This window comes from Haliaeetus albicilla, chromosome 18, assembly GCF_947461875.1.
Source record: "Haliaeetus albicilla chromosome 18, bHalAlb1.1, whole genome shotgun sequence".
Classification (NCBI taxonomy): domain Eukaryota; kingdom Metazoa; phylum Chordata; class Aves; order Accipitriformes; family Accipitridae; genus Haliaeetus; species Haliaeetus albicilla.
In genome coordinates this window covers 1,996,516-2,022,247 of record NC_091500.1, presented here as the reverse complement: position 1 = coordinate 2,022,247, position 25,732 = coordinate 1,996,516, and the positions used below count along the sequence as shown (strand labels likewise).

Below are 25,732 nucleotides of genomic sequence, written 5' to 3'. Positions count from 1 at the left end.
AAGAGGCCCTTAAACCAAGGGAAAGAGCTGTTTGGTTTGGTTAACATTAGGTTTTGGCAGAAGGCATGCCCGATGGTGTTAATTTTTCATCCAAAGGACTATGGAGGAGAAGAGTCACTGCTGAGCTAATCTCTTGGCAAGGAATTCCAAAAGATGGGGTGCACTGGTATGAAAGTGTGACGGGAAGAAAATGGGGATTGGAGAGGGAAGAAGGTGGCAGATGCTGAGGGAAAGAAATGTCCAGAAATGTCGGCTAGTAGTGGAAGAGCCTTCCCAGCTGGGGAAGAGCAAAAGCAAGGACTTTGTGGGAAGACTGCTCACATGTGATGGGCACCTCCTCATAGCTGGTTGTAGTGAGCGATTGCTGTTGTGGAGGCAGAAGGTGGCTCCTGAGCCATGGAGGTGGGAGGAGAGTGGGGTTTGCTTGAGGCTAATGAGTTACTGAGATTCAGTCTTTGTTCTTGCCATCGTTTGGGCTCCCACTCACCCCGATCTCCTGCAGAGCAAGCCTGAGTTACTTCGGTTTGATGTCAGTGGAGAAGAACATGAAATCCTTCAAGGGTCCTAATCCAGGCTATGTTTTGGAGCTTTGGCACCTCTCGGAAGTCGACAAGTTTATGTTTCTCTAAATGGAGTACTTGAGAGTTTGGCAAGCATGTTGCAGAATGATTTTCTAGCTAGCTGTTTTTACTTAGCCCCCATCCTTCTCCTTTTGCTCTTCTGTTGCTTTTGTTTCTGGTTATGCTTCGTTCTGATTATACAGAGTCTTCAGTGCAGTGTGTCCTAGCTTGTGTTGTGGCATCAACTTGTGTCATTGCTTTACAAATCGGATTTCAGCAGCTTTCCAAAGTTTCTCGGGCTGTGATTTGACTAGCCGTAGCCTTGGTGGGGTTCACCTCCTATAGAAATGGCAAACTGCATTACTTTTAGCCCCTAGTATAAACTATACTTTATTAGCAGTCATGTTCCAAACTCAACCCTTCTTGCTTCCTAGAGAATGTCAATTAAATGTATCAAAATGTGTCTTTTTCTGTATGATCCTGAATCTCTTTCCTCTCTTCCCAGAGGTCACACTGTGAAGGCTGTGTGCGAGTCTTTTCACTTAGCCAAGGATGCCGGGTTTAAAGTAGTGGCGCACATGATGCCTGATCTACCAAACATGGGGCTTGAAAGAGACATGGACCAGTTTGTTGTGAGTATGCCTTAAAATAACCGGGAGCTTCTAGGGTATTCCAGCTTTTTCATCTCATGCTGCTTCTCTTTCTTAGCTCAGCTATTAGTTATGATCCAGGCCAGAATTGTTTCTTAAGGACAAATAATTTAAAATTCATTTTTTGAAGGTGGAGGGTGAGAAAGATTTGTTGAACTACTTCATCCAGAAAATTATATCCTTGCCTCATGAAAGACTGAGTCACTCGGGTCTCTGTGGAATATAGCTCTTCCAATATTAACTAGGGCTCTTACTTTTTTCCAAGGTGGTTTTCTTTCCGTGGATTTAGAATAGTACATGATTCAAAGTTAAAAGCATACTATCTCGAAGGTAATTAATTGCAAAGTAGAGTATATAGGTGTATTATATAGCACCTCTGTTCTTGGCTCAGTGCTATTCAATATCTTTATCAATGATGTGGAAGAAAATATAAAATTATTTCTACATAAATGGATATGAGGAATAAAGAGCAAATGGTAAACAGTGTAGGGAATTAACCACGTTACCTGGTAGCATGGTAGATTTTTTTTCATTATTACATTTTTTTCTTTTTAAGTCAAAATTGGTCATCTTTTTAAAATAGTTCAGAAATTGCATTCATGACACAGGAGTCCCAGGTATATTTTTGTGTAAGGTCAGACTAGGTGCTTTCTGGACTAAAAAGCTATTAATGCAATGGAATATATTGATTGATTAGAAGTCCAGGCAGAAAGCAAAGGGTTATCTTGCTCTGCTGTAAACAGGCACGTCTAGAAAGAACCAATTGAAAATGCAGTTGTACAGTACATGAAGGAAATTCCGAAACCTGCGATAGGTACATTTTCTAAGGGGTTTTGTGCAGAATTCCTTGAACTCTTAATAAACATAATGTCATGGTACACAGCAAATACTATGTTCATGTGACAAAGTGAGAGACTGGGTAAAAGTCTCAAAACTGGAGGTGAAGTCAGTGAGAGAGCTGAAAGTTAACTCAAAATTCCTGCCCCAGACTCTGTTGCTCCTGGATTGTTTTCTTATAATGCTGAAGGAGGTGGAGGGTGGACATCACGTTAGCTGTGTTTTCATAGAATTAGTTGTGATGCAGGGTACAGCAGAACCCGAGTCCCTTACTCAATATCTCATGAAGTCACAGCTGTAGTTCTGCGTTCTCTGTGGGCCTGTCATTAGTGAAGTACTATTAGGCTGGAGAGAATTTGTGGTGGAAGAGTAGTGATACTGACAAAAAGATTTAAAGAGCTAACCTTGGGTAAGACCCAGCAAAGACGAGACAGTAATCTAAGGTATTTGCAAGATGTAAAACTGAAGAGGGAGGAATTATTTAATGCAGAATTACGAGCTTCTATAGAAAGTATTTACTGATTATTGCTCTTTGCTGCTTATTCATGATAAATGGCTAAGGCTTTTCCACTGTCGGATCTGGAGTTGCTCCTGTTTCATTGCAGGAGATTTGGGGACTCACTTTAAAAGGTATAACTTCAAGTGACGCTGAACTGCCTCCAGTTTCTGCAGGTCAGCAGGCTCCCCTGCTTGTCAGGGGAAGGGTTGTGCCGTGCTGTATTTTGTCAATTTATTTATGACAATTTGTGCAGAAATAGAAGAGGCAGAAGGCAAAGGTTTCAGAAAGAGGAGACAACAATGTGAAAAGGCTGGAATTGTGAAAGGGGGGACTAAAAGAAAGCTGGGAAAATAGTTGAGGATAGAAAAGCAAGAGAAGGAGAAAACAGAGCAGAGAAGGTCAACTGGTTTAGACTATTTCTGCCAGAGAAGTCTCTTGGCTTTAGGAGCTGGGAAAACCAATGTTGATGGTGGGCCAGCCTTGGGACACAGCAGGAAGGAATTTGCATGTTGTGATGGGGAAGAATGGGAAAAGTGAGAGCAGATGTTAATGAGGTCCAAAGAGAATTAAGAAATTTTTCAATTTAGAAAAGGAAGGGTTAAGATAAGATCAGATTTTTTTTTTTTGCTGAAGGGCTGGAATTGGCAAAAAGGCTGGTTGGAGGGCCAGGAAAGAGATATGCTAACCAGGGGAATAAGAAAACCAGATGATAGGTTAAGAAGGGGAATTCAAGAATACAGAGAGCTTGATGGGGTGAAGACCAACTCAAGTGACAGCCCTGTTAATGAGTTCAGAAATGAAGCAGGACTCACAGATCAAATTAAGATTTGATGCCAGTGAACATACTGATGAGGAGTTGGAGAATGAGTAATCAGTGTGGAGGATGAAGCCCTCAAGAAGTAATGTGAATGCTGCAGAGTGAGGAAGAAAAATGGGAGTTGGGGAGGCAGGCTGGTGGGGAAGAGGTGATAGATCACATCAACATGGAGAAGAATTATACGTGTCTTGTTTTAGAGAAGAAAGTATGGGAAAGGAGAGAAGAAGGAATCAAAAATGCCTGTGTTAGAGAGGTGCATAGGGTCCCCACCATGATCTGAGACCAGACAGCACACGAAAAAAGACCTGTGTGAAAGAGGCAGCTGCAGAGTTGATGCCCGGCTAAGTGATCGCTGTGCATTTCAGAAAATGGAGCTGCAGGGAATGAGAGTGGAGAGGTTGTGGATCACTGTGACATGTTTCAAGATGGAATGGTAAACAAGAGACCACTATCCTCTTCCTTTTCCCTTCTCCTCTGCCTTTCTCATACTATCTTAAATGCTTTATAATTTATTTTTAAAAGATCCTTTGTCTTAAATAGGAGAGAATAGAGGGTAAAAACAACCATTCTTCCTGCGCGCCCCCCCTCCCCTTCCCCAGAGCCTTGTACTACTGAACATAATAGAAGTATTCAGCAGACAGTAATTCCTTCTTTTTCAGGGATTCAGCTAGATAGTACATTCTCTGTTTCCTACCTAACATTTTATATCATGGTTTTGAGTTATTAAAACAGCTAATTTCTATGTTGTGCTGTATAGATGTTAGTCCATGCTGGTAAATATTTAGACACTTCTATGACAAAAAATAATGTGAGAGTGAAGAGAGGAACCAAGTGGAGAGCATCTGTTGTGTTCTTGCAACAGTACTAAGCTGTTCATGAGCAGCAGTAGTGCTCTTTTATACAGTATTCTCCTAAAATGTATAATCTTCTTAGAAGATACCTATGACTTTTTGGGACAGATACCTGTGGCTTATCAAGGATCCTTATAGATTTTTTTTTTATTTTGTGGTAGTTCTAGATAAGTTTGGAAAAAAACAACTTGATTTGTTGTGATGCTAACCTCCTTTCTAGCCATGTGCTTTTCAGACCAGGGAAAGGCAGGACAAAAAGGAGCTGAGTTGACTTTGGAAGGAGTTCTAAGCACCTTGCCTTCATTACCAGTTGATATATTAAATACAGGGGCTTCTCCTGGGAAGGTAATAACTTGCTGATTGTGCTGACTGTGTACTAAAAATACTGGGTGCTTCTTCAAATTGAACAGATAATTATGGTTTCAAGAGTAACATTGCTTCTGTCCCTTATGACCTATTGATTTGGAAGTGTTTCCTGCTTCTTCTGTCCAGCAGCTAGGATGCCCATCAGTTACTCTTTTGCAACCCTATCTAGGTTTTCAAAGCTGTGTTTAACAACTGTTTTCCTGGGGAGTTTATTAATAAGTATGCAAATCTTTAATTTACTGATAGGATTGAGTATGTTAGATCTTTTGTTACATGTATATATTCTTTTTTACAGTAAGTGGCAGGCAACTGGCTTTTTGCCTGCCTTCATCATGAAGATTATTAGTTACTTTTTTTAAACAGAGTGGATGTACGAGTCCTGTGTCCCAGTTATGTTGTGCTTCTCCTCTCCTTCCCCCATCATGCCTCTTTTCTTCCCTTATTATTGATTCTTTTTATAGCCTCAGAGGATTTCCTTTCTACTTCAGGTCTTTCCACCCCATTCCACATATGGGAAAACGCTGCAGGGAGGGAGTATGCTCTGCTTCCTCCCACCACCCATGCGGTTGTGCCAGTAGTGTCAGGTAGTTTATATGTACACACACGCACACACACACACTGCTACTTCTCGTTGGCAAATGCAAGCATAACAGATAAGACTGATTCACAGTGCCTCACGTAGCAGGTGGTCGGAGAAAATAATTAGAATAATAGCTAGAATAAATCAAGGACTCAGCGGGAATAATGGAATTGTTACCAGAGCAGACACCTCATTCTGCGGAACGCGATAAACACTCAGCTTTGCTGTTGTAGCACGAGAGAGATGAGGTGACTCTAGGGGTAAATGGTTGGGAGGATTCATGAATCACACTTGCCAACAGGGCTACCAAGCAGAACTTGGGATTTAAGCAAAAACTTTAGGAGGCTAAAGAATTCCCAGGATGCTGTTACTAATTCCTCATTCTGTTTCTGCAGAGCCACTGAGTGGCAATAGTATAATCAACAAACTTTATCTACTCTAGAATAAATATTATTAAGCTAGTAACATATTCATTAATGGAGATGATATTGCTATGTTTGCCTTTATTTTATTTTTATGGTCTTTGCCTAAGCATGATTTACTGTTGCTGTTCTTCTTGGCCCTCTGGGAGGGATGGCTGTAAGCCCATCTCAAACAACTTTAAAGACCCCTCATAGATGAAATAAATCTGGGGAGCAGAAAAAAAGAAAGGAAACAGGCAGGAGAGTGAGAAGATTAGAAATTTCAAGTGTGGGAAGTGTCATAGCAAGTTGCTGGCAGAACCCTCCAGCTCTGAAGGCACGTGGGAGTTGGTGGATGCTGCCCAGAAACATCAGATAGGCCTGCAGTTGCTGAGAAGCTCTTTTTCCTTGAGGAGATCCATGAGGAGGTCCTGTGGCTTCACTCTGTCCATCTAGAGTCTTGTATTAATGAAATGATGAGGGTAAAAGCATAGGCAGGGCCATTTACTGGTCCTTACAGGAGACAAGTATCAGACTGAAGAGATTTTTGGTTCAATTCAGCAGAGCCAATCTTGCGTTCTTTAAATAAAATGCAATCATTGAATGATTTTAGTCTGGCAAAAGTTCCTTTTCTTACAGTCATGTGTCAGGCTGGGTTTTTTTCTGAAGGAGTTGCAAAATAAGCATTTCCTAGAAATAGACTAATTTTAGTGAAATGCGTGATGCATCTGTGATCCAAGTGTAAGTTATGCAGAGAGCTACAGCCTTCTTGGGTGTGTTGAACACAGGAGAGAAAAATAATGGTCAAGTAATGCAGTGGGTTATATGAGTGTTCTTTCTGTTTGCAATGTATTTGATGTTATTGTAAAACTTTAAATACTATTATATTGCCTTTAGCTGTAAATAAGGAGACTTTTCCTGAGGGCTCTCATTTTTATTAAGGAGATGAAGTTTGTAATGAAATATATTGCACCTCTGTCAGGAGCTTTTAATAACTGTAATAAAGGACAGTTAAATTGCTGATCTACATTGATTATTTTTTTTTAATTATTCTTTTGGGAGGACAATTACCTGTGTTTTTAAATACAGCTCTGAAATGTTTAGTGGGGTAAATTATTTTGCTTTCAATTCCTACCAAACATCTCATTGAAACACTATTATTGGCAGGTAGCCAGCATTACCTCTGAAAATTTGTCTTGTCTTTTTTTTTTCATGGGTACGCTTGCTGAAACAGATTAGGTGGTATTTAAAGATGGGTCCTTCAGTTACTAGAGCTTCTCTTGTAGTCTTAGTAACTGTTGGAGCTAAAAAGCTCTTCACTTCGGAAACAATTATAATTTCATGAACTAGGGCCAACGCTGTGGTAATTTTTATGTTAATGAGAATCATGGTAGTAAGGAACGGGCTATTTTTAGAAACAGTTTTCACAGATAACTGCGCGCATATTTCTGTGGGTAAAATATCTACATAAAGCCCCAGTGTGTACCCACTTCTGCAGATGGTTGAATTGTGTGCGCAAAGCTTCTCTCCCTCTCCAGCGTCTGTGTGGAAGTACCTTTTACTGGCTCGCTGGGTGTGTTTGCTGCAGCTCTGGGTACGTTTCCTATAAAGTGGGTCGGACTTCTCTCTGGGTATGTGCGACATAGGAAAAAAGTAGAAGTTAAAGCTGCAGCCCTCGGTGTGCCACTGTGCAGGAGCAGAATAGCTGAATCAGTTGAATAGCACAAGTAAAACTGGTCCTTTATCTTCTGCATCATTTGGGGATCCATGCATAATGTGGATAGGGTGATGCAATTTAAACCAGAAAATGCAAAGGATGGCGGTTTCAGTAGCAGCGTGATCTTTGCTACATTGCATTGTACTGCCTAGGAACAGTACATACTGCTATACCATTAGTATGGACATGATAAATTGCAAGGCTGTGTGGAAAAACTGCATTTATTACGGATCTTGGATTGCTTCCTTTGTCTTTCTGAATTAGTATTTTGTCTGCACACGTGTTTTCCTCCAGTGTGCCAGTCATAAAAGTTATGATAATAACAATCACTACCTTTAAAATAGCCTCCCATTCAGAAAAAGCCTCTGCTAAATATAAAGGTACAGTTGAGACCCTTTTTCTACCTGAACTAAAAGATCATTTCTGCGCTTAACAACTGTGTGTTGCATAGGCTCATACAGCCGCTCTGTCTATTCAAGTGGTGGTTTTTCATGCCAGCATTCAAAAGTTATTTTCTGGGGCTCTTTCACTAAGGCCCCTTGCTGCTGAAGTCAATAATGAGCATATGGCTGGGAACATACAGGCAAATGGAAAGGAGCACAGGAATAAAAGGATGTGTCTTGGACAGAGAGTTAAAATTTGCCAGGCATTTAGGCAAAGAGAGCGTCAAATCGTCATCAGCAACTGAATGCTTGTCATCAGGGTGGATAAACCATGGTGTCCAAATTAAGTTTTTGAGGACTTAGTTGTTGGTTTTGTGTGGTTTTGGGAGGGTTGTTTTGGGGGTTTGGGTTTTTTTCGATAAAAAAGCATACTGGAAAAGCATAATGGTTTTGCTGTGAACATAAATGAGAGAAGCTTTTGCAGGGCTGAGTGGAGTGGGAGAGAGCACATGGTTGTATTGATGCTCCTTATGGAAAGGAGAGGTCTGATGAAGGAGGATTAAATTATCAAAAACATTACGGAGTTGCTGATCTCAATGTTTTTTAGGGTAGAAGACATGCTTTACAGGGGTCTGTGTTGCAAAAATTGTGTACTTAAGACAATGAAAAATGCTATATTTCCTGTACTTAGCCCTAGGGGAAAGCTGACCCTTCCAGAAACATGAAGACCAGAGTTCTGTGCTTGGTAAAAGTGAAGGTGAAACTTCACAGCAAATTGATTGAGGTATTCTCATGGGTTCCTCCAAAACTGCGTAATAAATGGAGACTCACTTGGAGCACCTGCAAGACTAAGCAGATGGGACTGCTCGGTGCAGTGAGCACAATCTGGAGAGATTTGTCTTGGTGTTCAGATAGATACTGTGTTCAGGAGTCAAAACCACGCTCCAAGGTCATGCTGCTGATGCCCAAGGCCTCTCCCAAATGTTAAATGTCTCTTCTTCTTATTGAGTTGTATTATAGCAGCGCCAGGGACTGTTGCAGTCTACAATCTCCTTGAGGTAAGTTCTGTGCAAACTTGGAAGGAGCAACTTTCCAACAGAGTGTTAGAAGGCAACCTGTAGATCCTGACAGTCCAGGGGTAAAAAGAGACCATGGGAGGGATGGGATGGGAGGCAGGCATGTTCCGTCCTTGTCCGGCAGCAGCGGTTTCCTATACCACGTAGAGAATTAGGGTATTTGTGACACTGGGGTGCATAGTCTTGGTAAATAACTCATTGAAGACAGCTTCACATCTGTGGACTAAACGCTCCTGTCAGTTAATTTGTCTCTACCGTAACAGTTGCTTTGCAACTCGAGCAGTTTGTTTCTGGGTTCAATGTGATGGGTTTAATGTTTTCTTACTGAAGCTGGAGATCGTGAGAATTCACTTGTTAGACACTTTTGGAAAAGTTCCCTTTGGCATGTGGATTTGGGGTTTTTGAGGCTGTTGGGGAAGGGAGGAGGTGTAAAGGCTTCCTGCATGTTGGAGGGCGAGTTACAAGGTCCTTTACACTGTTCACTCTGGACGTTAGCAGGCAAATCCACTTTTCTTACTTGACATTCAAAGTCTACATATGAGGCAATATAGAACATCCTAAAATAAGTGTATAGATTAGTCTTAAGTAGCAACCAAAACCATATGGTTTTTTGTTAATTTGCACTATTGTAATAGTTCAGTAAGACATATCAAGGTCTGCAGCGATGTGCTGCTGATAAACTTCTCTAGTACTTTGAGTGTCTTCCTTCAGGAATTTGAAGACTAGCAAAATGAATATGCAAAATTAACATGAAACAAACTTTTCTGTTTCACCTACCGTGCATTACTGTGCTACAATCTCTGATGTGCTGTTTTTCTGCACACTAATATATACTAGTGTTGAAGAGATTTGCAGGTGGACGTGCTAAAAAGAGATGCTGGTCACCATCACAGAACTGACCCTCTCATGGCAGAAACGTTGGGTTTTATGTCACTGTTTTCTTGGCTTAGTAGTTTCCATAATCATATTTACGTGAAATATGACAGCTTGAATGTGTCAGGAACAGAAAAGATTTTATTACATAGCTGTCAATAGTCAGGAAAATTATAACAATTAACCGGAAAATGGTCTTTCCTCCCAGGATTGCAGGATGCTTTACAGGTGCTCTCAGGAAAGCTGGAAATTTGGGTCATTTGCTTTAGAAATGTTTTGCCCCATGGTCACATCTATAGGAGATTTTGTTGTGAGTGCGGAAGTGACTCGACTTATTTCTGCCTTTCATTCACTTTTGAATCAATTTTATAGAGATTCACGACACCATATATAAAGTAACATATGCATTTCAGAAGAGCCTAATTAAAAACGTTGCCATGTTGTACTGTGTTTGCCTCGGACATCAGTGATTCAGCAACAGGATTTACTAATTGCGCTGTCAAGTCACTCCTTCAAAGAACATTTGAACGGACAGAAAGTGTTGCTCTTTGAGGATACGTAACACCCGATGGACCTCTGAAATAGTGGTATATTTGGCACAAGTAATATCAACATACCATCTTTATATAAACCCAAGGCAACTTTGGGAATTCCCCAGGTTATATTAGAAAAATGTTTCAATTGTATTTTAATTCTATGTATTTAAAATAAGTGTCAGGTAAAGATACCTTGAAGAGTGGGTGTGCATGCAGTTAGCAGAACAAGCTCCAGCTTGCCGCAGGTGAAATGCTAGAGAGTTTGCTTCCCTTTCGTAGAGGGCTGATCTGCCCTATCATCTCTGTATGTTCTGTGTTGTGTTCGTGTTCACGTGTGCTCTGCTGATTTTGCACATAGCGTGTATACAACTGCAGTATGTAACATATATGCACTTATAATATGCATCATGGTAAATATGATTCTTTTTCATCGTTATCCCACTGCTTGGTGAGCTAGATCTAAAACTTTCTCATTTATCACAAGTCAGAGTCTGCAAACAGATGGTGTTCAGAGCAGCTAACAAGTAGTATCTTACTATCTTCTGGTAACTTAATAGGAAGTCTAAGGTCACATAATTGAAAGATATTGACGTTAAGTGACTTTAAAATGACCATTTCTCAGCTTGCTGTTGGCACTGCATTTCCCTGCTTCCCAGGTGACAACTGGTGCTTGACGATGTGTGTGTTCCCAGGCTGCTGCAAAAGGCAAGTAAAAAGGCAGAATTTAGTCCATACTTCTCAGTCAGTAGGCCATTGTCAGTATCAGTGAATGCAGATACTATCATTACATTTTAATTAGACTAGCATTTACAAGAAAGAGGGGAAAATGCAAATTTAGAGTTAAAATGGAGCCACATTTTTGAGCCACAAGCTTCTGTTAATGCATATAATTAAACTACTAAGTGATTGTTCATTCCCTGTAGAGTTGGAAGTGTCATTCAACGCGGTAGCTTTCAAGTGCTACCAGTATTCATAGTTATAAATAATACAGCTGATGGAGATAAGGAATGCTGTAATATGGAGAATTAAGATAATGTTCATCTTAATGTAGTCGGACATGAATTTAATCATCTGTATCATGCAGGGACTACAGTAAAGGAACGAGTTCAAGAATCAGGTTGAGTGGCACCTGATTGCTAGTGGACAGTCATTAAAAAATAGATTTTGGTGGCCTTTATTTTTAACAAATCCTGACATTTTAGTAAATTGCTTTAAAAAATTGCTGTGCTTATCCTATAACTGCTATCTCCTAGAAGGGTTGAACATACTGAGAGCAGGAAGATTAAAGATGGCAACTGAGTCTTTGGTCTGTAAAAAGATGAAGTGGAATTCCATAAAATAATATTTTTCTCTTTTTGGAGAACTGCAGCTTTTGGGTGTCTTCAAAACACGTTTCTAATTTGTTCTGTACTTAAAGTGGTCAGTAAAATCTGATTAAAACTGTAAGGCATAATCTTTTAATATTGGCTGAGTTGTGCTATTACTGAACTTGAGAATGGGAGCAGACCGCTGTGTGGTCTCATTATGATCCCAAATCATTTGACCTTCCTGTTGCAACTCTGAACAGATACATGGGTGACTAAAAGGTTCTCTGTTATAAAGGTTATTGCAAACACGCAGGAAAGTGAAATGCTTGAGTTCAGGACTTCATCTCCTGATTCAATCTCTTCTTATATTCTGATCTTTTTTTGGTTCACATAGTGTTATGTTGACTTTTGGTTTTCAACTAATGTCTGTTTTCTTGGACGGTAATTACAATGTCATGCAATTTTTAAGTCTCAAAGCAATTGGTGGGAGTTGGACAAAAGTATTCCATCATGCACTTTGATATGTCTGCCTTGATGGAAAAATCAGTGGCTTCTTGGCATCTAAATGACTAATTTTACACCCGTTGGACCCTGATTATTCATAGTGGCAGTGAGTTTATGAGGTGGTGGATGAATGGATCCTATAGATGCCATTAGCTTTAATAACAGGGAACTTCTACAACAAAGGCATATGCTAGTAAAATCAATTACTGTTCTCATAAAACATGTTAGCAGCTAACTTGTATAACCTTGTAGACTGAATGTGTGTTGATGGGATCTTATTAAGATTCATTGTTTGTAATTCACAGAGCAGCTGTTCCTACAAGTAAAGTATGTTTAATGGAGCTCAGGTGAAGCAAAAAAAATTGTGAATTCCATGATTCTCTGGTTACTTGTTATATTATTTGCCGTGAGAAAGTACTCAACTTTTTTCTAATACCACATAAATTGGGTGAAGTTATGAGAAACGTTATTTTAGGCTATGAAAAGGCCCGTGTTTATGAACCTCCAGATCACTTACGTTTCAGCTGATCTGAATTGACCTTTTTTTTTATTACAATTAAACCACTATGATAATCTCTCACGTCATGTCCATCATCTACATGCACAACTTTAAAATTTTACTCTAGCATCCATCTTTATGATACAAGACGTGTTAAATGCTAGTTGGCTTACAGTCTTTAGCTAGGGGGGAGAAAACTTGAAGTTCAAAGAAAATTGGTTTAGTAGCTTTGAAGTTGTACGTGCTTCCGTTTAGAATATTCATGCATGTGAGAGCACTATGCTGCATCCTCAAGTGGTTCAAAAAGGCTGGAAGTACGTAGGGATCCTTTCTCTCTGGGTCACCTTTAACCTCCAACTTCACAGTGCGTTAGCAGACGTGGATTTAAGCTCTGACTGAGTGCTTGCTAGAGCTGATGGAAAGCCTCCTGTTGACTCCAGTGATGCTAGGGATGGTGGTCTCTGGAACAAATGTTGTTTTAGGGATTGAATTTGTTTTGGCAGTAAACTATTCTGAACATTTTTATCAGCTGAAGACACCTTTTAAGGGGTCTAATTAAAAAAAGAAAAGGCTACAATTCTTACTAAAGCTTGGCATGTGTTGGCATTTTATAGTTCCTTTGTTTCATGAGAGACTTAATCAAAGCTGTTTGTAAATGGGAAAAGGTTAAGCCTTTAAATATTGGGATTTACAGAAACTATTTAAAGTTTACTGCTGGAAAAAGAGGTTCAGGAAAAAAAGGAGACACTGCTTTGTTGTATTGTTTGAAATTAATTACTTTTGAAATAATTAAACTTGAGGGATATTTTGAGAAATAGTTTAAGAAATAAATATGAAAATCTGTTGCTTTTTTAATGGCAGCATTACTGAAATATTGAGTAGCATTATCAGCTAGCTTAATATGCAGTATGTATGAAGTGGCAAAATTGACAATGTGATTAGAAACCTTAACTTCTGACCTTGCCTTTGACTGCGGGATGGCTTTAACCTTAGTGCTGTGTTGATGCCTTTGCCTTTAATCTGCAATGTAAATCAGTGAATGTTTAAATATTCTGCCTGGTGAATCATACACGCTTTTGCATTTGGTTCAGTATTGTTGCGAATATTAATACGTAACCTTACTGGAAGCCTTTTCTCCTTGCTGGAGTGGTTTATTTACCTTCCTGTATCTCACTGGGGAAGCATCATTGCCTTCTCACCTTAATGTCTTTCTCTTCTTCAGTGCCACTTGGCCATAGAGCTTCGCTTGTCAGAACAATGACCTCTTACACGATTTTCTTATTCCTTCTTTCACAGTTGCTTTGTTTTACATTAGAGCACCTCTAACCACCCAGAAAAGATGGAAGTTTTGGGTTGTTCCAGGACAACAGGATTCTGAATTCTTTTTCTGACCTTATGCTACCTCATATGCTATATGACTTTGGGTAACATGCCTGCTTCAGCTGGCTGGTTTCAAAATTAGTCCAGTGATATATCTTTTTTCTCTTTTTCCCACTCTTTGCATCTTGAGCATCAGATGCACCCTAGGGCCAGCACTGGAGATGTGGTAAGAATGGTCAGCCAAGAGCAAAGCATATCTGCCTTCTCTGACAGCCGCCAACGACAGTATTGACCTGCAAAGTCAAACTGAACCCTCGGGGCAGAGGGGAGGACACAGGCTTCCAAGAGATGCGTTAAGCAGACATAATGGTCCCCTGCTGTCACATGGGGGTAGATCCTGTTTCTGACCTTACTTCCATACTGGGAGTTGGACTCGGTGATCCTTATGGGTCCCTTCCAACTTGAGATATTCTAGGATTCATCAACGGTGCTCAATAGACCACTCCATAACCCAGCCCAATGCTGAAAGAAGAAAAGCGCTCTCCCCAAAACGCATGTTGGGTTTTCCTGCATCAGTGACGTGAGTCATCCTGGTCAAGGGTCCATCAGGAATCGGAGCTGGCACAAGGTTAGGAACAGGACGACGTGGCTGGCAGCGTGGGCAGGGCAGGGAGCCATCACATCTGCTGCCTGTGGAGCTGCAGCAGAAACCAGCCCAGGGTGTCTCCGAATACACCATTTATGTCCTATCCTCAGAGGTGGTGATGATGATGATTTATTATTTCATGGAGCTGCCAAGACAAGTATGTTTTTTCATCTCACGGTGGCGATGGGAGATTCATGATGAACAGGAGAGTTTATGGAGTGCATAAACAGATCTGAGGAAAGGAGGAGACCAACCTTATACCTATGCACGCTCCAGAGTGAGCACCTTGACGCTGGGGTTCAGAGTCAACTGTCTTTATCTGCCTTTGGCCAACTTCCTTGTAAACCATTTACTTTACTGATAGTGCAGCTTAATGGGATACAAGGTGTGTTACCTGTCTGGGGTGGTTGGTCTTGTGTCTTGGATACAGTTTGACGAGAAATAAGTTAGTTATCCCTCCAGGAGGCTGAGGGTGGGGAATGTGGGTCTCACTTTCTGCGTGAACCAATTTGTTTAGCAATTCTGTAACGAGGTGAGCACAACAAGGCTGTGCCTGGATGGGGTTCTCTCAGCAGCAGCAGCTTTTGGCACAACCATTTTGCAAAGCTGCAGGTAACCCAAGTCCGTCAGTTGATCCGAGTTAAAACAACCCTGCAAAACTTAAAACCACTACCTCCTCCTTGCGTTGTTGGTTTTTTTTCTTTATGGGGCCATCTGGGAATTACTGCTCCTTAAGCCAGCAGTGCTGCTGGAATGGTGATGGCTGAAGCTTCATCAGACCATGAATCCAGGATTTGACAGTTAATTTTGCAGCGGCAGTGTGGACTCGGGGTTGTTCAGCCTGGAGAAGAGAAGGCTCTGGGGAGACCTTATAGCGGTCTTCCAGTGCCTAAAGGGGGCTTATAAGAAAGATGGGGACAGACTTTTTAGCAGGGCCTGTAGCGATAAGACAAGGGGTAATGGTTTTAAGCTAAAAGAGGGCGGATTTGGACTAGATATAAGGAAGAAAGTTTTTACGCTGAGGGTGGTGAAACACTGGCCCAGGTTGCCCAGAAAGGTGGTTGATTCCCCATCCCTGGAAACATTCAAGGTCAGGCTGGATGGGGCTCTCAGCAACCTGGTCTAGTTGAAGATGTCCCTGCCCATGGCAGGGGGTTGGACTGGATGACCTTGAAAGGTCCCTTCCCACCCAAACTATTCTGTGACTTTATCCGTGGTCCAGACCTTGTTTTGTCTCTTAAACTGACTCAGTTATCCCTGCCTCTCTGGGAGGATGTGTATAAATGGCTTAAGAGGCTGCCTGGAAAAGATATTTTTTGACTGGTTTCTTTTTTCAGCTGGATTAGCTCTCCGGTCTGTTTTTCTCTGTAGCTGCACAGCAGGTAGGGTGGCACAGAAGTGCGGGTGTGCAGGGCAGAGGCTGCTGGAGCCGGCCGCAGGCTTTGGCAGGGAGTCTGCCAGAAAGGGCCTGGGTTGACGTGGTCCTGCCGTTTCTCTGACCTTGCTCGCCTCTTCCCGTCCTTGCGCTGGATCTAGCATGCACTCGAGTCTGTGCAGATCCACTTTGGTGTGCTTAAGCTAGCAGCAGTCCGTTTGCTGCTTTTTATTGTGTTGAAGTATGGTTTTGTGAAGCACGGTGAGCCAACAGAGCCACTTAGATCTGCCCAGGTGGGGAGGTCCTGCTCCCAGCAGGCTGCTAATGGGACTTTATTCCAACGCCAGGCCTTGCTGGAGCACTCCAGGAGCTGGTTTGACACACAGCGGTGGTAGGAAACAGCAAAATGTCTGAGTGGGTCTGGGCTGCATGAATGTGTTGAAGCACTTCAGCGAAGTGCTGGTGACTACCAAACCTAGCACAGCAACTGGTGGGACCATGGTAGCCTGCCATTAACTCAGCTTAACAAACTTGTATTATTTTTTTAGTATTATTACTGTGAGAATACTATGCTGGAGAGGGATCAAGCGGTGGATTTCAAGTGTGCAACAGTCCAATCCAGTATTAGATCGGGCCTGTAGGTGCTGTTACAATGAGGGCCATGTCATTGCTTAAGTCAGTTTAGTGGTTGCTTGGTTCAGGGTGCCTTGCGTGGTTTTTGATTTTTTTTGTAAGTGATTTTATTTTAATTGTCATTACTGAAATTCAATCTGCAAAAAACCAATGTGATTGTTGTGTTGTGCAAGCTAGTGCTGATCAATTTGCAGTTCTGTGCTGGGATTTAGTCATAGGAGTTAGCAGGAGATACAGTTTACCCTCCCATTCTCTAGGATTGTTCAGAACATCATTGTAGAATAAATCTGTTTTTCTTCATTGCTATTCAAATGATGTGTCTCAGACACATTGATTAATCTCTAAATGTGGTCTGCTGAGATTGAAGATAAGTACACTCACTTCTATTATTCTAATTCTGAGCAGAGTCTGTTACAATAAATGGTGCAATATCTATTGAATTCATGCTGAAAGGTAGAAGCAATGTACAGATTTGACTCATAGCATTGTCATCTGGATTTTTTTTTTTCTTTAGTGGCCTTCTCTTTAAATCTAGAACATACTCTTTATTTCAAATAATGTCATAAACCAGAAAATACTGGCAACTCAAGATTTTGTAAAAGACAATTGTAAGTTTTGTTCGGGCTCTGAAGCCCCAGGAAATGTAGTTTGTTTTGCCCTGACTTGCATTTTTTTGTTCCACTTTTGCAGGAGTTTTTTGAGAATCCTGCTTTTCGCCCAGACGGCATGAAGCTGTATCCGACACTAGTGATCCGTGGCACTGGTCTGTATGAGCTCTGGAAGACTGGAAGATACAAGAGCTACCCCCCCAGCACTCTTGTGGATCTGGTGGCCAGAATCCTGGCCCTCGTCCCACCATGGACACGTGTGTACCGTGTTCAGAGGTAATTTTCTGTGGTGGGCCTTGTATATTGATTTATTGTACTTGGAGGGATTCTTACTTTAATTACAGCGAGATCTGACTCAGGCTTTTATTATTTTTCAGGCTTAATCATTAATGTACTAAAGATTTTTAAAACTGCTTCCTATCTATTCAGAATGGGAAAGGCCAAGTAGAGTGAGAAGCTATTTAAATTGAACTGCTTCTATAATGCACCCAGAAACCTCAGGGCTTCTGGAGGCCCCACTTTCGCTGCCAGTCAGACAAGAGCATAGGATGCAGCACACAGTACTTTAATGACATTGATGGATAATTGCTTCTTGGCTGTAGGTGAAGTTTCCTATATCTATTGCAGGAGCTGTGAGGTGTGTCATTTTTTTTGGCTATAGACTTCCTTTCTTTCCCTGTGGGTGTTGCAGGGTTTTCATACACATACTATGGTAATACCATTACTTCCAGCACTCACCTCCCAGAACAATAGATAATACTTCCATTTAGCGCTGTATTTTCAGCGTGGAGTCTTCCCTGGATTATTTTTCTTCTTTTATCTTCTAAATCTGTCTGATAACAGGAAGGGAGGCTTATAGCATACTTGCCTATTTTTGCATGTGCAGACAATACTCAGTTGGCTTCCAGCTACATGAGCTGGAAACAGCGCCAATGCCTAGTTCTCCAAGAGCACGCCGAATGAGAAAGCCTTGTGCATTAGACCTTACCTGCCTGGAGTTCTCTGAGGCATTTGATTTTGTGCCCTATCAGAAATGTGATGGAGTGGGGATAAGCAGGGAAACATGGTAGGGAAGAAAGTGGCTGAAGGCAAGAAATGCTGGGTAGCTTTGATAAAGAAAGTATGGACTCAGGGTTATTAGTGGAGTTTCTCAAACATCCATTTACAAACTAATCTTGCTCAAAATTATATTTATTTACAGTGACACAAAAATAATAGGATGCTGAGGAAACCTTGCAGGTCTGGGAAGCGTCATTGAAAGACAGAGGATGCACAAGCAGGATCTGGTGGTGGTGAAGCTAGAGTGACAGAGATGGGATGGGATGCAGTTCAGGGAAGTTTGAGGTCAAACTTGGAGGGGGTTTTGCTGCAAACCATGGGATCATCATGTGAAAATAGCAGAGGAGGAGAAGTTCTTAATGTCTCGGTCTGTAATATCAATAAGCCACTGGTGACTGCAGCTGTGAAAAGCATTTTTTTCAGTATAACTCTTTTTAGAGATGAAAGTATTAATCCAGCAGCCAGACAAGGCTTTGGAAAGACCTTGTCTGGAATAATCCTCATCTTCAAGAAAATGAACTGTGGAAATATGTGCAGAGGAGCATCAGTCTTTTGTTTGAAGGATAGCTGTGGACATAAATGACCTCTGTAAATCTATGAGAGAAAGAAAATAGCCTTTTAATAAATAGGAACATTGATTTGGGCGGAGGACAAAATAAGTAGCTTTGCAGAAAACAAGGCAGGAAGCTGGGAACTTTTGGTCAGGACTGAGATTCTGGAGTAGCTTTCCAAAGTTACCAAAGGGGAAGAGAAGCTAAATATGGCTATGGTGAAGCTTGATTAGGTTTATGAATGTGATTGTGATACAGCAGTCTGTAGTAATTGAGACATAGTTTCAGTGACCAGGAGATCCTTTCTTCAGGTCTTTGTTACTGTGAGAAACTGGTGGCTGTAGCTGAGCACTCAGAAGAAGGATGTGATACTGATGAAGAAAGCAAAACATGGCTTACAGGAAATATCTCCTTGGTAATCCCCCAGGCTTTTCACATCATGTGTAGGAGCATTATTAAAGGCAAAACTCCTACCTTTTCTCCCTGCACATCTTCTTCATCAATTCCACTACAGATGCAATGGCCCATTTGTTCATGATGCTATCACCATAGCATCGTATCTAAAACAAACAGGTTTATTCTTAGAGGACAGCATGAGTTTGCAGCCTAGCAGGTCTTCTAAGGAACACAGGCCTGGAAAAGTCTTTGCTTGGTGTGCTGATTTGCCTGAGCTTGACTGATTTCTTCTGTCAACAGCAGCAGCCTCCATCCAGCTGTCATCCGGTTGTCAGTTATTATGTTCCAGTGGAATAGCTGTTTTCTTACTGACCGGCTCATGTTATCTGAAACTTGTTCGTGGCGATTACAGATTTTTACACCTCCAGTGCAAAGTCCGAAAGCTATTACTTTGATCTAAATTGCTTTCAGGGCCATTGTGTGACTCTGTAACAGAATAATGAACAAAGCCAGATTTCCTAAAACATTTGTGGCCTGTTCCCAACACTGCTTCACTGAGGACAAGCAACTTTTTTCCCTTTCTCCATTGCTGCCCCCAGCCCTTTCCATCTCCCTGCTGCCGTGAGTCCTCCATCCTTCACATCTTGCATTTCAGGCTCTATTTCCACAGTCCTTTTGGATTCAGCTTGTGCCCTGGACGGCTACTTGTCCCAAAGTCTCTGCATACTGACTGGCTGTTTGGTATATGCATTCAGGTTTTCCAGCAAACACCACCAGAAGAAGACAGCTCTCTATGCCCTTCCTTATTAGGACCACGGTTTGGGATCTCTGTTCCCTAGTACCAGGTTTTGAGGAAACATAAGGGACTCAATGTTGTTGTAGTCCATCACATGCTCAAAATAATCAGTTTAATGAGTCAGGTGAGCATGGGAAAGGTGTCACTGACAAAACACTGTAGAACTCTTTCTGCTTCAGAAAACCAGGTAAAATATGTTGGGTTGTTTTTTTTTAAAAAAAAAAAAAAAAAAAAGATGCTGTTGCTAATGGCTGGTTGGAGGAGACTATATTTTCCAGGGTGTTTTGTAACTGTCAGAGATGCTTAATATTGTATTTTTCCTGAATGCTTGTGAACCTCATTGTCACTGAAGTGCATTGCTGTGTGAGAAGGCATGAAATGACAGAAGTAGTGTCACACACCTTGAGACTTTTTCTTTCGTGTATCTCAGTGTTTCATCTGAATGTTATTTTCACTGTACTGATGGGGAGATGTAGGTATGAAGAAATGAAATGCCTTACTCAACCGAGATCATGTAGTAAGTCAGAGCTGAGAGCAGACTCAAGGTCTTTAGACTTTCACTGTGTGCTTCAATCAACTGCTTCACAAGTGTCCTAAGTAACACAGAATGTTTGAAAAATAGAAGATTAAATAGGCCTTGTTGAAGCTTCTGGCAAATTGCTTATTAACTTTAATAAGGTCAGGATTTAATCCCCTGTATCCCTGAATTTGTTTAGCGTTTTAACAAGTCCTAAAACCACTGGTGCAATGCTGTCTTGTGGCTATTCGAAATAGGCAGTTAGTGCATACACTCATGATGCACACAGGGTACTTATTTAAATAGCCTGCCGTAATCTGAAGTGGGAATGGAAAACCTATTTCTCGCTTTCTCTTTCTTAAAAAGCTTATTTTTCACATTCATATTTTAATTTAGGTTTCTCCCTGGTAGGCAGATGAGAGAGGCTCAAGTTACTGTATGTTGTAATCTACCTTTTATTTGCAGGACTTCATTTACTATTTCATAGCTGACTCTGGATTTAGCTAAAGACCTGGTACTGGAACATGTCAGGATGTTATATCTACGTCCCTGTAGGGAAAATACATACAGCCTGACTTCTTGGAGTTGTTCCATAATTAGAAGAAAGAAGTTTAGTTAGATTATCACTGTAGATCTAACACACCCTGATGAAAATGCTGTTCTCCTCTAGTGTGTCCTTCAGTCACAATGTGAAGTGCTTATTTCCTCTAATTGAGGCTCTTTAAAGTGTGTTGTGTTGGCTCTGCTGTGTCTTATTTGCTCAAAGAAATCCACTGAATAAATGATTTGGTTGGCTAATTGTATTTTTGCCTCAACTTTTTGGCATGCGGGTGTAAGAGGTGAGGAATTTTTCATAGACCCTTTGGCTTCATAGAAAAAAGAGCAGGGAAAACAGGGGAGGAAAGTAAAACACAGGGCCTCCATTATGCTGGAGAAAGTCATACCAAAATTGGAGTGCGATGCTGAAATGGGAGGAGAATCCTGGAGTTCTGAAGCCCTTGTTTTCATTCCGAACAGTAAAGGAAAACTCCTTTTCTAGCCCCCCTCGCCAGTGTCTCAGACTTCTACAAGGCTGAAGCAGCATGAGGATCAGGTCTTTAGGACTGCTGAAGACCTTTATCTTTTATACAGCTACTGCCAAAAATAGTAATTGTTAATGGGGGCCATGGTGTGAATGCAAGTCCTCAAGGAACTGAATAGATCAATTAATACATTTTACAGAGGTCATCAGACAGCTGCTAGATGGTGATGACTTTCAATCACTACTGAACCAACATGGATTAAGCTAATTACATTACCAATTCCCTGAACCATCCTATTCTCTGTATGTTTTTTTGTGATATTCTGTTCTTTACTCTGTTGAAAGCTTGCACAGATAAAGGAAAAGGAGGAATACTCACCAAGGAATGTTTGAGCCCCGTTTTGAGACCAACCTGCTGTACAATTTACTGAGTAACTTTCATGCTTGTATAGTCCTTATTTCCCTGTAGAAGATCTGAGGGGGGTTGGATTACACAGTAGTGCACTTGGGTGGTGTCTTATCAGAGGTGCCAGGGTGGTGTTTGAGCAGGATTTGGGGGGAAGCATTTGAGATCACCGTATAGTACAGCATTAGATAGAAGGTGAGCGTGGAGTGGGATGTGCCAATAATCTGCATGGGTTTTTTTCAGCTTGATCTGGGTGCGTAAATCCTCCTTTCACTAAGGGATGGTATCCTGCTTTCCTAATCTCTAGTGGGACGAACTGCCCTGGAAGGCAGCAGAGAGGCCAAACCTGGTCTTGCTTTCAAATTTCATTGTAATACGTTCCTTGGAGAACTGAAGGAAGGAGTTCTGCCATTTGCAGACTCATGATTTACATTCCCGCAGGAAGACCCTAGACTTTCTGGCTGGGCTTTGCTGCAAATCATTTGCTAAACAGAACTTTTTCACTTTTAAGCAGCTAGCATCCCAATATAAAAATGTTGTAATTTTGATCCATTTTCCCTGACGGGCATTCAACTCGGAGACTGCAGAAAGACACGATCGGGTTCCCAATTGCTTTTCTTCAGCAACAGATAACCATGAAGAACATCTGACCTGGAGTCCTAGGCAAGGCATGGGCTCAGCTGGTTGATCCTTTTTTTCCAGACTTCCAAGTGAAGAACTGAGAGCAAAATTATAACCTATTTCTTAGGATTGTAAAAGCCTACTTTTGTCTTCAGTCTTTTTACTAAAATAAAATCTGTAGCTTTTTTCCCTTCATTTTTCTCCTGCTTTTAGTTGTGTTATTTCTTGTTCAACCAAAGACTTGAAACAAAGGTAATTCAGATAAGTTGTGGTCTGCTATTTGGGGTCTTGGCTTAGATGACTATAATGGTGCTTTATGGTGTATTGTCTGCTAATGCAGTTGTTTGAGGTTTTTGTTTTTCCTCTTATATGCAGAGATATCCCAATGCCACTAGTCAGCTCTGGAGTGGAGCACGGGAACCTGAGAGAGCTTGCCTTGGCCAGGATGAAAGATCTTGGGACACAGGTAAAATATTTGTCAGTTGGTATGGAGGGAGAGCTGCTTGATGACTTTACACAAAGTAGCAGAGAGAAAAGTAATGACTAGAAGACACAACAGGAGCCAGGTTTACTGCTGAACTAAAACAATCTGCAAAAGTCTTTCAAAAAAATGTTAATGACTAAAAAGCACCTTGATGATTCTTCTGAAAAGCTGTTTTTGTTTGGTTGATTTTTAGCACTTTCATGCTGTTCCCAAAGGTAGCTAGTTTGTGATATTCCATGTTTTAGCAGAACGAAACCCTTAAATCAGAGAGAAGGCAGGAAGGTTTCTTTTTAATTTATGCTATTAGAAATTCTCCTTCCTTTCTTTTTCCCACGCATGCACTTACTTGACTGAACAATTGGAAGAAAAGCTCTTAGTCTGAGGCCAGAGAAATCTTGCAAGAGAGATTTCAGCACAAACAAATGAGACTTGATATTCTTGATATTTCTAAGGTCAAATAAAAATATGAGCGGGGGTGGAGAGAAGGAGGGGGATTTGCAAATACAAATTGCATTTGTATTTGGAGTCAGAAGGAGGTACGTATACCCAGTCTTAATTTTTCTCGGAAGGTCGCTGCAGCAGTTGGCATTCACAGTGTCCCTCGTGGTCTGTTCTGACACTGCTCACTGTTTAAACCTCCCACTGAGACACAGTTTGCAGATCCTCCAGCAGAGTTATGCCCAAGTTCTTCCTTTCTTGGGCTGTCCGACTTCCTAAACAAAACATCACACAAACCCCATGCTCCTTGAGACTATTCCAAAGGGCTTTAATTGCTTTGGTGTCCTGGTGTTTAGGCAGGAACAGATACTCACCACAACTGTTCCATGCGTCTGTATTGTGATTTAGCATTCCATTTTTCTAGCTCACCTTTTCTTAAAGAGGTTTTAAGGAATTACTGTATCCAGCAATGGTAAAGTCTTTGGCTGCTGCCTGTAGTCCCACATCAACTCGTGCTGCTGACCTATATTTTTGGTATTTAACATGGATAGTTCTCTAGGCTACATCTAGCTCCTTACTGCCTTTGCCATCTCACTTGGATCTTGCAGTTGCAGTGCAAAAGATCAGTAAAGAAACTCCAGACTGTCTTCCTTCTAGCTGGGCTTTCCATATCACTTAATGTCTCCTAAGCTGATGCCCTGGACTTTCTCCTTAAATCATTCCTCCCAGTCTCTCTCCAGTAGCAAGCCAGGATTTGGCAGACAGCTTTGCCAGCCACAGAAGCTTCCATCTCTCCTGCTGACTTTTCACTTCAAAACCAGGCAGGGTAGACAACCTCTGTGGTGCCGCTAAGCCTTTTCAATTGAGCTCTTTAGGGCTACTAGTGAACTCTTCCCTGGATTTGATACTAAAACAACATCATTTGATCTGAACCTGATCAAGACCAGCTGGAGAAGCAGGGATAGCTGATCCATGGCAGTCGGGGCTGAGCTGAACCATTAAAGGGCTTGTCAGGCTGGCACTCATCGCTTTTAGAAGAACCAAATCTGTAAATATCTCCGCTGTGCAGATGATTATAGATTTTAATTTAGTGAGGCAGAAACACTGCAGCTGGTGGAATGAGGAACCAAACAGTTTGCTGCAATATAGATGGGATGTAAGGTACTGTTATGTTTTTTTCTTGTGTCATAGGAGAAAACTGTAAATATGCTTTGTCCTCTTGTCTCTTAGCTTAGAAAAGGGAGAGGAAAAGGCCAAGGCAAGGAAGGGACTTGCAGGAATCTTATCTATTTGCAGGCTCGATAGTAAGGATCAGGCAGCTCTGGCAGTTCTGGCATCCATCTTTGGGGAATGGCTTGGTGAGGAGTGTGTTTGAGGGATGGGGATCAGTCATGCCAACACTGCAATTTGTGTCTGTGGTTGTTGGAAAGAAATTATTCTTGAGGAGCCTTGCTGGAGGGACCAGATGCTGGCCTTCATGATTGCCAGCCACTGAGTGCAAGTAGAGATACACAGTTGGGACACAGAATTTTAAAGCAGCATCCCAGAATACATTGTCCTTCCTCAGTTCTGGGGTTCTTAATGAAGAGTGGATATTTCTCTGCCTCCTTCTGTGCTGTTTGTGTAGCTAGGAAATTGTAAGGCAGAGAAGAGTTTGTCTACTCTAGAATCCTGGTATGACAATGAATCCTGGTTTTACCATAGCCTACTCTAAAAAACAAAAAAACCCAACCCAAAACAAACAAACAAACAAAACCCAAAAACAAACAAAAAAACCCCCAACAAAACCACAAACTCCCACTTTTTTCTGCTATTTGGGAGATTGTTGCTTTATATTGATAATGGAATTTAAAAGCATTCAGAGAAGGACAGGACATGAGATAGAGCTGTGCTTGTTCTGGGTACTCTGGAGTTTCTGTGAATTGGATTTTTGCACATGTCTAAAAGTCTGGCTTTTGGAAATACATGGGCAGGTAGGTGTTGTTACTGTTAGAGCAATATTAGCCTGTTGGTGGAGGTTATCTACCTTCCCTCCAAGTAGAGCAGCACTAGTGGAATGAAACGAGCATTTGCAACTCAGCTGCTTTGGGTAAAACTCTTACGGCTGCACTTTGCTGACAAATGTTGGGTTAAGCTTAATATTGGACTTTCCAATAAAACCGCTAAGACATGAATGCGTATAGTCTCCCACAGTAGGAGTGCTTATACTATCACAACTGTTTGCTTATGTGAATGGGTACCAAATTACACAACTTCCATCGGCTTTGCTGAGAAGCACAAAAGTTTATGTAAGCTATAACTGATGTCTCAAGCACTGAGCTTGGAGCCTCATCTCCTCCTCTGTCTGACTTATAAGGGAGGGAAGATTTCTTTTGGCTGTCTTTTTCTCCATCATTGGTCCCAAC

General features: G+C 41.4%; 1 protein-coding gene across 1 annotated transcript in view; it reads left to right on the top strand.

Moving 5' to 3' along the window:
* ELP3 (elongator acetyltransferase complex subunit 3) overlaps positions 1-25,732 on the top strand; it is a 90,794-nt gene that overhangs the window by 34,561 nt on the left and 30,501 nt on the right. Inside the window, exons 9-11 of the mRNA XM_069805501.1 lie at positions 1,066-1,192; positions 17,121-17,314; positions 22,781-22,871. Of these exons, the coding sequence (XP_069661602.1) occupies positions 1,066-1,192; positions 17,121-17,314; positions 22,781-22,871 (412 nt within the window). The remainder of the gene's footprint in view (positions 1-1,065; positions 1,193-17,120; positions 17,315-22,780; positions 22,872-25,732) is intronic.